General features: G+C 38.6%; 1 protein-coding gene across 1 annotated transcript in view; it reads left to right on the forward strand.

Annotated features, from left to right (window-relative positions):
- The window catches only part of LOC135210884 (uncharacterized), a 137,347-nt gene extending 130,006 nt beyond the window's left edge, over positions 1-7,341 (forward strand). The window contains exon 9 of the mRNA XM_064243813.1: positions 4,748-7,341. Within this exon, the coding sequence (XP_064099883.1) occupies positions 4,748-6,456 (1,709 nt within the window). The 3' untranslated portion in view covers positions 6,457-7,341. The remainder of the gene's footprint in view (positions 1-4,747) is intronic.
- Positions 7,342-14,743: the final 7,402 nt, after the last annotated feature.

The following is a 14,743-nucleotide window of genomic DNA, read 5'->3' on the forward strand; positions in this document are numbered from 1 at the left end:
TCCCATACCCCACTTACCCTATACGCTACCCCAGCCCATAGTTTCATTATCGTAGGCTTACCAACTCCTGTCCATGTCTTGGAGTAGATTGAAGTGTGCAGCACCGTTTACTACCAACTTACTTTGGCGTTTCCTTACAGCTTCGGATAGTGTTTGTCTTTTTTCTCTCTTCTTTTTTTCATAATTATCTTATTTACTCGTCAGGGTGTAACTCAATGTCCTCTTCAGTACTTTGCCTTTGGGTTACTATGTCTATTGTGAGTGAGGCCTTTTTCAGGTTGCAATCGTGTGTTGTTGTTTTTTTAATTGTGCATGTACAGATGCTTTTATTTTTTCGTTTCTTTAAAGCCTTTTGATATACGCATCAAGTTTCAGAGTTTGAATTATGTGGTTCTTCTTTGTCCATTGCCACATAGCAAGCGTTATAGCTCTATTGATATCAGCAGGAGCCAGAGCGTTGGTTTCTTTGTGATTTTTCTCCTCAGCTGGTTTTCAGATGTCAAAGTAGTTTTCGTAATTACTATTTATTCTTTTAATTTGAGTTTAAAAAATGTCGCTCAAAAATTAACTGACATTTCCATCACTTTAGAAGGAACTGAACCAAAATTATGAATATGGTTCAGAACATTAATCCTCAAAAACATTTCTCGTATTACCCCCCAAAAAAAAAAATATTGAACATCGAGAACGTGGTAGCCTACCTATCAAACGTGAAAGCTTTGTCACTAGAATCACTTATTATATTTTTATTTATACTCTTAAATATATTTTTTATCCTCTCAAATATTAAGCCACAAATATCCTAGTGACAATGAAGTCACTATACATACCTTGGAATGACTTGCACCTCAAATAGGATGCGCCTCAGTGGCGTGGTTGGTATGGTGTTGGCGTGCCACCACGGTGGCCGTGAGTTCGATTCTCGGGTATTCCATTGAGGGGCGAGAGATGTGTATTTCTGGTGATAGAAGTTCACTCTCGACGTGGTTTCGGAAGTCAAGTAAAGCCGTTGGTCCCGTTGCTGAATAACCACTGGTTCCATGCAACGTATAAACACCATACAAACAAATAAACAAAAACCTCAAATAGGATATCTTGTCAGGCATGTTCCAAACGAAAAATACATGGGTTCGAATCCTTGTCAGGTGTGAGTGACTCCCAAGGTATTGTGAATTTGATGTTAGTGTTTTATTTGTGGCTTATATTTAAAGCTATCCTGGGTACCAGGTTGCTAGACAATCGGTGCGAGTCACAGTTGGAGAAAGATAAGTGGAAAGACTTTTATCGTCAGGGATGTTATGCTTTGGAAATTTGACCTCGGTTCCAAAGAGTCATGAAATCGTATTTTTACTCCTTGTCACAAAAAAAAAGTCGAAGTTTCTTCAGTGCAATCGAGTTTTCTGTACAACCTATAATCAAGGCCAAAGAAAATACATTATCTTTCTGTGGTCCCGGTCTAATGTTGTATGAGCCGCGGCCCATGAAAATTTAACCACGGCCTGGTGGTGGCCTAACCTATATCGTTGCCAGACGTACAATTATGGGTAAATTTAATCTTAAATAAGAAAAAAACTTGCTGAGGATAGATGGCTGTAATTTGGTATGTTTAATGATTGGAGGGTGGATGATCGACATACCAATTTGCAGCCCTCAAGTCTCGGTAGTTTATAAGATCTGAGGGTGGACAGAATAAGTGCAGACCGACAGACGAAGCCATCTCAATCATTTTCTTTTACAGAAAACTGAATCTATCCTGTTAGTCCTCGTACGATTATTCTTCGTTGGCTTTGTAGTAAAGGTCTTTCTCTTTCCATTTCTCCGTCCCAGCTGCGATTCACAATGATGGGCCAACAACCAGGTACCTCATCCTGGATTGTTTGGTCCCCCCCCCTCCCCCGCCCCCTTTATTCTTCGTGCGTTTGGTGACCGAACGCTAGTCATCCGTTCGTAAACTGAACTCTCTACCACTTTCAATTACGAGACCACGCGCACACACACGCACACACACACAGGAGAGAGACGAGAGATGAGGAGAGAGAGACGAGAGAGAAGAGAGAGAGAGAGAGAGAGAAGAGAAGAAATTCATTCTTACATCTCAACATGATTGCTTGGGAGTCAGAGAATTTGTTTAAACGTTCACAAAATTTTTAGCTGACGGAGAGAGTGAGAGGGTGGGGCGGGTGGGGGAGAGTTATTAGGGATTTTTCAGTCTTCCATGAATAAGTCTGTCGCTTAGTTAATATATCACTTCGTGGAATGATAAAAAGGAACGAACATTTTAATGAGAACCCTCCGTCGTAATTAGTTCTCTTCATAATGAGTCTTAATTAGAAATATCTTCTTTCGTCCTCTTCCATATTAATTAGCGTCCATCCAGAGTCTTCCCCCTATAATCCTCTCCACGCTAATTACCCCTCATTGAACACTTTATGTGGACTCTGTGCTGAACACTTCGTCCGAACTCTTTATTGAACGCCCTCTCTCAAAATGGATTGGAAAAAATAACAAAAACAAAAACGAGTCCTTGAATGCGTCAAGGATATTTCAGTAAAATGGGGATCAATGGAATTCAACGTGAGGTATTGTTTTGTGATTAATGAATATTTATTCTGTATTTTCATTTGTATTGTCTAATTTCAGAAATGTGGGTGGTTGTGGCCTTTCATATCTGTATATATACATGTATATATATATATATATATATATATATATATATATATATATATATATATATATAAATAAGCATTTATATAAATGAAAAGTTACAACCACCCACTTTTCTGAAATTAAACCATAAACATAAAAATATAAAATAAATAATCATCATTCACAAAATATTACCTCATGTTGAATTCCATTGTGTATATATATATATATATATATATATATATATATATATATATATATATATGTGTGTGTGTGTGTGTGTGTGTGTGTGTGTGTGTGTGTGTATATAAATAAATTCTTCTGTTGAAACAGGATATGTCTCAAGTATAAAAGGCCCATTGAAACTATGGATTCACAGGAAAATGTCTCTCAGAAATATTTCAACATAAGCATTCAGTTAGATATGGACAGCATAGTTCGGCAATTTTTCATCATATAAATAACACGAACCATACCATGGATTGGAACTCATCTCGAATTTTTTACAAGAGCAGCTGTCGATTCAAATGTCAGATAGTAGAATCTTCACTGATAAAACAACAATATAATAGGATCAACCTTTCCAATGGAGCTGGGACTCTGACCTTATAGACAATATCTCCCTTAAGGCAACGATGAAGAGGATTAAGACAATTAACAGAACCAATGTCATCTTAGCGGTGACCCCAGACATCACCTAAGAGAATATCTCCCACTATATATTTCGCCAATGTAACTCGTTCTGTCATTCACTACTTGATAAGGGTGGAAGTTAGTCCTTGGCTTTAAACCAGTGTTTTAATGGGCCTTTTTCACATATACACGCATTATGTATGTCTATAGGTCTGTTTGTGTGTGTAAATGTTGATTTACATATACTTGCAAAGACTAAATATCGCACATGGGCATTTGAATATATGAAAAAACAGGAATAGTCTGACATATTCAACGTGGACAGCAGTAAAAGCAGAATTCAAGGATAGCTAATTGCCTCTCGAAACCTTGGTGGAAAGCTGAACAAAAATAGCCACACTCTCGCATCGAATTAGATGACAGAAATAAAAGTAATAGAGCGTAGAAAGTCGGTTATTCCTTATTGATATATAACTGAAGAGTCAAAAAATACATGAATAAGATGCGTAAGAGTTTTATTTTATTTTATTTATTTATTGTACTCATTTATTTATTTATTTATTTTATTTATTTTTTTGAGAACTAATAATATGAGTTTTCCGTTCTGGATCAAGACTGAAGAACAAATATTATACCACGTAATGAAGAATGTCGATTATAGAATTCGTCATAAGTAGGCGAAAGGGCATATTTTTTTATGGTTGACCAAAAAGATATATATATATATATAGAGAGAGAGAGAGAGAGAGAGAGAGATAGATTGTTTGTTTTGTTCCATGGAACTAGTGGTTATTCAGCAACGGGACCAACGGCTTTACGTGACTTCTATCACCAGAAATACACATCTCTGACCCCTCAGTGGAATGCCCGAGAATCGAACTCGCGGCCACCTCGGTGGCAGGCCAAGACCATACCGATCACGCCACCGAGGCGCTGACACAGAGAGAGCGAGCTCGGCATAATCCAGCATTATAATACGTTGTACTGCAGTATCTGTCTCTGTGCTTTCTTTAGGGAAGACTTTGTCTGCCAGTTATTACGAGGTTGAGACTGAATTGTGAGTGATTTTGTTTATTCATTTATTTGTATTTTGGATTTCTGTTCAATTTTGTATTTGACAGAACAAATTTTCTCGTAGTACAATAGCAACCAACATAGGAAAAAAAAGTATCTGCTCTTTTAAACTTACTTTGAGGCGATGAAACTAGCCATTCATTGCTGAAGGTAAGAAAGTATTTACCGCCAACATCTAGTATTTTTATTTATTGTAGTGAGTTTTTTCAGTGATAGCTGGACCCAAAAAATGACTGTTTTCTGAGAGTAAAATTCAAAATATGAAGCACCAATGTGACCTTTCGGAAGTCTTTTGAAAGCACAATTGTCTGTGAATCATCGTTCTTTTATATTATTTTATTTAACATTAGGTACTTTAAATAAAACGATTTTAATAAGCCCTTTGCATTTCCAGTTACTGGTACGTGGGAGCGGCTGATGCCATCCGGAATCAAGCCCCAGCCGAGATCGCAGTTCTGCGCCTTCATTGCTCCATCTCACCATATCAAAGGCCCCCGTTTCCATTCGCCCCATTCGTCCTCTGTAGGGGGAGGATCGTCCTCGAGCGCCAGCAGTAGCAGCGGCTACCACAGTCGCGACTCTTACCGGACGCGAAGAATCCACCCAGATGACCCCGGTGTCAAAGGGAGCGGCAGCAGCAGTAGCAACGGTAACAGAGCTTTAGAGGGGCAGCTGTGTGGCGAATATCAGCCGGTGGCGTGCGCTTGTCACGAGTGCAGAGGACCAGACGACGAAGATGAGGAAGAGTTGGACCCTAGTCGCCTTAGATCTCTTATCCAGAGAAACTGTTCTCACGCTCCCACTGCCCATCTCAAGTTATCTATATCAAAAATATCGCAGTTAAACCTCTCTCATCTTGGACGTTATTATAGTTACAGTATGCTTAGCAATGATAGTACAGAAAGTATAGTCGAAGAGTCTTTAGCAAGTACGTGTGATAGCGTCGGTAGTAAGATCGTGAAATCCCAGAGTATTCACGTCATGAAAAAGGACAAGTGTGACCCTGGGAAGGCGCGGTCGGGTATGACGCGAGACATTGTTTCTGTGCCAAACTTCGGTGATGTTGCTGAGGACGACTATGACGACAAGCCGGTGGCCTCACAAATGCCTATCAATCACGTTAAGGTCATCACTGTTCTGCCAGCCGAGGGAACGGCGGAGGCCAGCTTAGAGGATGATCCGAGTGATGTCGTTGCTGACATAAAGGGTCGGTTGGCTTTCAATCATGAGGATACTCTGCAGTCCACTGATACTAGTATTAGCGAAAACCTTATGTCATTTTCATGCACCACAGATAGCAATCAGAGTAGTAATACTAATATTTTCGGTGCGTATAATTACAATATGATAGGTGTGAACAGCTTTGCCAATCCTAATTACGTTGGTTTCGATCCTGGCCAAGACAACAACGGCGGCCTCCTCAGTCAGGATTATTGGAGAACTGGGGCGCTTGACCTCGAGAGCGCTCGTCACAAAGAGTTTGCAGAAATGCTGCGGACGCCTCCAGATTCTGGGATAGGCCTCGGAGTGGAAATGGAACGCAGGACGCCCCTTGATCTCACAATGGCCACTTTGGAAGATTTTGTGACATTTGACAATCAGACTGCTCGGTTCAGTAAGACACACGTTGATGCTCAGCACCAACCTGCGGATGGAATCCATTCCAAGAACCGTCTTGATCCTGAAGGTGGAGTAGTATCCGTGGTCGAAGTAGGAGAAACAGGTGTCGGGGTAACGGGAGGAGGAGGTGGCGGGGGCGGAGGAGCGGAAGGAAGAAAAGGAGGCCTAGGCTCCTCATCAACGACAGAAGCCACCCAGAAACCCAGCTCAACCAGTAAAGTCACATTTTCTTCCAGTCATATGCCAGGGTTCGAGAATTCTGGAAACGCTTCTGGGAACTCGAGGGAAGGAGGAGGTCCTGCCGGACATACTCCTTCTTCCACCCCTCCCCCTCCGACACGAATTAATCCGTTTATGAAAGACGAGTCAACTTACGAACCCAATGCGCCCAATGCCATGTACGTTATTGGGGGTAAAGAGGCTGATCATATGACAGCATTCAAACGCCCCATTTCAGTATGGAAGTTAGATTTGCATTTCTAGGTAGAGAAACCCATCCAACAAAATTGTGGACCACACAGCTAGCGAACAAACGTTGTCTCTTCTAATCACATTGAGAGAAAGAGCGAGTGAGTGTTACATTTTGTACAAAGTGCATATGAAGAATCACATGTTTTATTTCCTGTGTAAGTTTTGATTGGATATTATATTTTCTCACCATAGGTAATAGGGTCCCAGGGAGGGGACCAAGTAGTGGCCATTGTCATCCTCATTGTCTCACCGTCGTCATGATCATTCGCGCCGTCATCATCCTCACCAATATCGTAATCGTTGTCGTTATCATAGTCATCATCAATCAGAGTCCATTGCCACGAATTTCACCTTCCTTGCAGCAGCAACCCCTTCGTGTAAGGATTGTATCTGTCCATACATCCCGTCCTACGTACTCAGTATGCCACAGAAGCTTTCATCTCGTTTAGTATGGAAATGAGTTTGGGGATGCAGCAGATAGGACAATATTAAGGATGTATTTTCATAGTGAATTAGCTTTAAGAGGTTCCACTTGATTACACGGTTGGCCAAGTAGTCTGTAACTCGACTTGTATCAGTATTATCGACCTCAGATTCCTTACTCTAAACTAAAGAATCACTTGTTCATTCCAGTCATCACCGGAGATTATTTACTTTAATATAGATATTTGCTCATATATGGTAATATATATTTGCAAAAATACATCAGATGCTACATGATATATATGTATACTTACATACTTATACAGTTGTACCCCCCCTCTTTAACGAGAATTCACAAGCTATGTGTTCACTAAACTAAAATGGGTATGATTGTCGAAGAAGAAAAGTTCCAAAGGAAGATCGTTCTTGGATTTTTTCCTTTCAAACAAGCGTCTGTAAACACTTTCGTTTAAACTCTAAAGTAAGTACTGTTGTTACGTGCGAGATATTTTTAGTGTATTTTGTTTAAATCTTAGTTTGTGCAACATTATTGTTAGTTTGTGCAGCATTTGTTGTGGGATAACACTTCAATCAGTAATTCCCTTGTTATTTTCTATAATTTTATCTTTTGTTAAAACTTTAGACAAATTTTTAAGTAGATTAAGCTGGTCTTATATCGGCTCTAACTCTTGCTCAGAGAGCAACATGTTTAGAAAGAGGACTGTCTTGGGATTGTTTATTTATTTATTTCATTATATATATAATGTATATATGTATATATGAGTTATGTATGCCTATTGGTTAACTATGTTTGCCCTCTTGTTCTAAAGCTGGCCGCATATGCTTGCCTGTTTATTTCCTGTTTTCCAGTACTTGATAATAATTTTTCCAAACGAACTGTCATTCAATATAGTGTGTAAGGGTGTGCAAATCTTTCATAAATTGATGGACAGGTGCAGCGAGTGTGTTTTTTTTGGGGGGGGCAATTCTGCTCCTTTCATACAAAGAAATCGATGAAAGATAATTAATTGGTACTTTCATATCATGTACTGTTTTTAAAAAGTTACAAATGTTTACATGTTTGATATCTTAGTAGTGTTTTATTATTCTTTCACATTTTTCTCATCTGTAAACTAGAATATTTAGTACTGAATTATTCCTAAAGTATTTCAGTTTTTTTTTTAATGAATTCATGGAGTATCATTTATTTCGATTATCCAACAGTGAGTACAGCTGAGCAGTGTAGCATTTCAAGAACCCTTCAAGTTTATTAATGTAACTTTCAGTGTCTGGGGTAATACTGTATATATGTGTGTATGTATTTATATGTAGGTACAGTAATATATACAGTATTTATTTAATATCTAAGTACATATTTTAATGAATACGATGCAAATGAGCCAAGTAATTGTTTTGTTTTAGATATCAGTAATTGGAACACTGGTTCTCCTGCTCTTATATTGCAATCTTGATACAGTGTTAGGTGATATGTCTGTTTTCTACAAAGTCCGTGTCTTACATCTGTTACGAATATCCAAGCGGTTATGCAGTTATTCTTATATGCTGAAAATGAAGTCATGATGGTCACTAAGAATTGAAGTTCAAGTTTTGCTTTTAGCACTCAGTTGTCTGTTTAAATAACCCAAGGTCATGTTGAACCAAGGTCTTGCTGGTCTCGGGTCATGTTAAAAGTAGGTTGCGTTGACCCAAAATTATGCTTACTCAAGGTGTTCATCCAACACCATTCTGAATTAAGACTGACTCCAGGTCACATGGGCCTGAGGTCATGTTGCAATGTTCAAGTTCCCTTGATGCCAGATTTTTCTTCATTTTATTTGGATACCAATGGGACTGACTGTGATATTAATCAAGAGGTCTGGAGGAATAAAAGAAGGAACTGTGGAGGAGAAATAAACAGTAAAACAGAGAAAAAGGCGAGAGAATATTTTGACTCGGTGTTTCAGAGAGTTATAGCAAAATCCAGAGATGTTGACTACCTTGACCACAGGAGGCAGAACAACAGAACATGAGCATCCATTCCAACTTTTCCCAGGGGGCCCAAACTACAAATTCCAAAACTCCTTCAAGAATTAATCCTTAGAAGGCCTCATCGACGGGGTGGAAAAAAGAATCCATCTCGCCTCCCCCACCCACCCCTCTCCACCAGTACTAGTATGAAGATCATCGCCCAAGCATGAAATATTTGTCAAGGAAATGTGAATAAAGGCCTTGTTGATGATCTGAAGAGGACATGGAGACTGTCTAGGAAAGAGAAGTATAGATAGTAGAGCAGAATGAAACTAAGAAGAGATCTAGAGTAGAAGGAGAAGCTCAATACGAAACTCAAGACATGTTTGCCCTTATGAAGCCAGGAGGAAATAATGTGCAAGACTGACTGTCGTGGACAATGTTATTTGTTATGGTCAGTAATGAGAAAAAAAAAATAGTGCAATGATTACCTTTATAAGTAAAAAAAAATGTTACATCGGTCTGACTTTGGTTCGCCCCTAATAAAAGATTTGTTCTTAGTAACATAAAAGTTGTCTATTTTTATTTCCTTGCCTCCTTGTAGTTGTTACATCCTTTTGGGCTGACGAAGACTTGATACTTGGGTAGGGGCTATTGACAAGTTGGTTAGATAGTTATTTATGAAAGCATTTGATACCATTGGGAAAATATAGTCCGTTTTGATATTACTTTAAGAATGTTCTTAGTCTTACTGGAGGCGTTTGTGCGGTCCTTTCATTCTTGCGTCCCATTTAAGGGTATGTTGTTTGTTGTGGTCCAGGTACCCCGTTCAGGGGTGCTATTAAAGATCGGCAATTTTCCACAAGGCCCAGCATTGATTGATATTAAGATAGTTTTGTTCGTAAGTGCTTTTTCCTTTTTTTATTCATTTACTTCGTCTTGTGTTTTTCCCGCTTATCAAGAGGATTTTGCGGGGGAACTGAGCAGCTGGAATTACAGCACCTTAAGACTAGATCAGTAAATTTCGTTATTTAGCTCTAACGTAAATTTACAGTACTACCCATGGTGTAATGTAGGAGAAAGTCCCTGTCACCTAAATAGCCTATCGTGTCTCTGTTATGCATCCATGAAGTGTAGCTCCTCTTCAAAGTCGGTGACCGAGTCTAATTCAACCATTCAATATTTAAACGCTCAGCTTAAGCTTCGTTTGGAGGCAGGCTGCGCACTCATTGTCGCTTATGGCCATTCTTCCCAAGAGGAATGCCTACGTACTTTTCAGGTCAAGCCGTGTGTCTACTCTCGTTCTTTACGTTCATTTCTGTAGCCTGGGCTCGAGAAATACGTAAGGCTGTCTGTACTGCCTACCCTACATCAAAATATTCTTTAAAAACTAAAATTCACCCATTCAGAAGATAACACCTTCCTAATCCAACGTTGTAACTGTCATCCTTGGAAACTTTTGTAGAAAAGTGATATTTATTTATACACAATATACGAGTATAGTACATATAAACGTGTAGCTATATAAGCTCATAAAGTTAATGGTTTCCGCGGAAAACAAAGCCACTTACTGCCACAGTTAAATTCATTCTGTTAAGGCCAGCGTAGAATAGAGGGGAATATTAGGGCATATAAAAGATCCAGAGAAAAATATAATTGTGGAGCAATTAAAAATTAAAAGTTCGTATAAAAAGGGGCTATAGTAGCATTACATGTCACGATATAAGTGATAAGCTTTAAGAAAGATTTCCATATATATAATATATATATATATATATATATATATATATATATATTATATATTATATGAAAGCTGTTTCCGCGATGGCCAGGTCCCTATTGATGGTTCATTAAAAGGCGCGCAAGCTCCTGGTGGTGAGAATAGGAACTAAACCTCATACTGTTTGCGCCACGGTGACATATTCCTTGAAATCGTCGGTAGGGCTGAATGGCCATTTAACATCAAAACACTCAGAACACAGCGAGTTTTAGGTACGCGTAATTGTCGTTGGAGAAGTTCCTAAGTAAGCCATGGAAAATCACATAGTTTGCTGTGAGTTAGCGAAAACAGTAAGGAAAATTTTTGGGTAATAGTTGGGTAACTAAGGTCAAGGTGGCCGTATACCAGACGGTCCCTTGCCCTAGGTTTGGAGGCTTAGTGTGGATCTCTGGCTTGTCCTGCCAACGTAACCAAATCCATGGAGTGTACAGACACCGATGTGTCGAATGCAGCGTTGCTGCTAGCCCTACTATGGAAATTCGTTTACCATTATGAGGCTATTTGCCACGGAAACGACGGAAGAGGAGGAAGTTTGAACACGACCACATAAGAGGTATTTTTAAAATGTATATGTTTTTCCGTATTTTTAAACTACCTTGTTTAATCAGGATGAAATTGTGCATCCTAGACTCTTCAGCGACTGATCCTACCGTAAAATTGAGTAGTATCTTTGTATGTGGTGCCTACCAACTAGTACATTAAATTGTCTTTCTTATCCATACGATGATGCAATTACTGATTATGACTAAAAATAAACACCATATAATATTTTCATGCTCATTTGTGACATACTGCAACATAATTTATCACAATTAAATTATTAAAAATGGATTTTCTGACATACCAATGCATCAAAGAGCAAGAGTAATTTTCCACTGAATTGATTTGTGATATTTTATTAACAATAACTAACCATTTTTATTTGATATACATTTAACTGCTATGCGTAAGTTTTGAGGAACAGTAAAATGTCAAGCCTAGTAAGTTTAAAGGTATTCAACTGTAAGCAATTGAATTTGTTAGACCATTACGCAGAACGGGAATAAATGCATCCATTGCTTACGTTATCGATGGGAAAACTAGTAAAGTCAAAGTCAAGGTCTATAGATTGATCAAAGCTAAGATTACGTAGACCTGTTACGTTCTTTGTCCCATTTTCCCTGTTCCCTACGAAGGGACAGTAATCTTTTAGGACAAGGGGTTAATGTATGATCCTGTAAGCGAATGGCACTCAGTATTTGGTAAAAGTATGAAATTGACCAATAGAATCCGTTTCCCATTTTAAGTTGTGAACTACCATGTCAGAAATGCTTAGGCTCAAAATAGTTTTCATGTTGTATTTTATACCGAACTGAATTTTAAAGTTGAAAGAAAAACTATACAAGAGTTGGAAACACGGCATTCGTGCGAATGAGGTCGTCCATATAGTACAGTACAATTAGCTCAATTTTAACTCAAACCTCAAAATGTAGAATGACAAACTGAGACTTTTGGAATATGTAGAGGTGATTTGTGTTATCTTCATCCAAAAAGTCCCAAAAAATCCAGTGACGGGTTTTCGAGTTATGGCCACAAAATGGCGGCCATTTTGGTTTTTTTCAGTTTTTCTCATTTATTGCTCCTAAAGGGTAAAAAAATAAAATTGGTAGATGAAATATATATATATATTATTTTGTATTATATGGTAGTTTTAGAAGCTATCTGAGTAAATTTCTTCAGTACTAGATATATCAGTGTGAAATTATCGGCCTTTATTTTTTAAAAAAATCTGTTACTCGTAGTTGACAGGAATATTCCTATTCCTGCTATTGGAAAAATAATTGGTGTATCCAAATTTTTACCAAAGTAAACAATCTGCATAATCTTCTTGTCTTTCAAATGACACCAAAATGACACTTCTAGGACGCAGTATTGCGGGGGTATCTTCGTTTGAATACATGTGCTTCAATTGGTGCCATTAGCAATTACCTAGTTCCTGCCATACAATCGTCAACATTTTGCTGTTGAAGACATTCATAGATCACATTTTTATGACATTATAATTAGTTGAGGATAAATTCTAGGTCACATAACCACAATTACCATAAAAATTATGTAGTGAACTGAGCATATAACCGGTAACTACTTGCAATATAATACAATGTGGAAAAAATTATCAAAATTAGTTTTCAACTATACAGCTGTACAGACAAAAAATAACTTCAACTTGATGAAAATCCATTTTTACGCACAAGGGATTATGCATTAATTACGCTAAAACAAAAATATGAATAATTCTTTATTATTTAGCGTAAATTATTTCCTTTTCTTTTTCTGTAAGGGTTGAGAATAGTCTTCATTTTCAGTTTTGCTATGTTCTTCTACATATCCAGCTATATCCCCTTCTTTATCTTCATCAAATGAACATTGATTATTGCACTCATGCCCAGCACAATACCGAGTTCGATTCTCGGCTCGGCCAACGCGGAACCAGAGGAATTTATTTCTGGTGATAGAAATTCCTTTCTCGATATAATGTGGTTTCGGATCCCACAATAAGCTGTAGGTCCCGTTGCTAGGTAATCAATTGATTCCTAGTCACGTAAAAATATCTAATCCTTCTGGCCAGCCCTAGGAGAGCTGTTATTCAGCTCAGTGGTCTGGTAGAACTAAGATATACTTACTTTTTTTTTTACTTCTCCTGCACTCGCAGTTCAGTTCACAACCTTTTCTACAATTACAAGTTATAAAATGAGGTAGGGAATGTGGTACGGGCTCTTTAAGCGATGTTACTGGTCTTAGTCGGTCATTTTCTAACTTCCAACCCCAGTCAGTGGGGTCTAGAGTAATCCATTGCCACTGTTGTACTTAATGGGAGGTACGATAAGAATGTTGGCGTGCTGCTGCTGATGTTGGAAGAAGTGTAGCTAGATCAAATTTGGCATGTACAGGCTGTTTAGCTATCGTCCTTAAGTAATAAAAGTACCTTTGTTTATCAAGACTACCTTCTGGCTTTCCTCCATACAGGACAAGAAGAAATGCTTCTCCAGCAGCAGCTATATCATCTGCAGAGGCCTGGGGGTCATTAAAAATTTGCATCTTGTGACTTAGTACAGGATCCTCCTGTAATCTTTTATAAGGAATCCTTTTACCCTTGCGATACAGAGCAGAGGTTGTATCGCAACCTGTTATTGCATGCAGGAAGAGCAAGCTGTCAGTCATGTCCCCCGTTTTGCTCTGAATTCTTTCACTGCTGAATATTTTATCAGGATGTGCTTTGTTTGCTGGGATCATCATTTTGATATCAGTCTGAGGTTTGGCAAGTGCAAGTAAGAGGACAAGAAGATCAGTGTCCTCCCCCACAATAACTGATTCTTGTCCTGAATCTCGTAAATGAGTTGCTGTTGTTACTATCAATCTGTCAGCATCTGCCTCAGCCTGATGGACCTTACATCCAGCAGCTTCCAGATGGGTAGATAGGAGTTTGATCAATCCTATGTTTTTAATATTTCCTAAGAACTCCTGCTGAGTCACCGGGACTTGTATATGGCTTTCTACAGCCTATAACTCTAGATGATTGTGTCCTTCCTCGACGAAAGTGTTCTTCATCTTTTGTACTGTGAGTGTCATAGCCATCAAATACTGTGTGAGCGTTCTTGTACTTCTGTTTAATGAACGATGTATACTGAGAACATATCTGACTGAGTGTAGCAGGACGTTGCCACACAACATGATGAAGAAGGTACCCACCATCTAAAATATACACTGGTCCAGCAGGAGGAACATTTTCACAGGGTGCCAATGCTTCAATGACTGGTACAAGAGCAGATTTTTTTGCTTTTCTCATAGAAAAATCACCAAAGAGGGAAGGTGGTTGAGGTGCAAGTTCATATCCCAGATATGATGCAAGGTCAGAATCACTTCTAGCAACGCATATAATTCGATGGAATAACTGGTTTGCATTGACAGTTATCTGTGTATCATTAATCATTAATCTCTCATCCCTGGGAATGGGCGTGTTTTCATGAACTTGATCTGCCGGTGTCACACACTTGATTCCTCCCATTGAGTGGAATGTATTATGACCATCTAAAGTTGCAACATCATAGTCAGCATTATCATATACAAATTGGATATATGACCGTGGAT

This window comes from Macrobrachium nipponense, chromosome 4 (genome assembly GCF_015104395.2).
Source record: "Macrobrachium nipponense isolate FS-2020 chromosome 4, ASM1510439v2, whole genome shotgun sequence".
In the NCBI taxonomy this organism is placed as follows: domain Eukaryota; kingdom Metazoa; phylum Arthropoda; class Malacostraca; order Decapoda; family Palaemonidae; genus Macrobrachium; species Macrobrachium nipponense.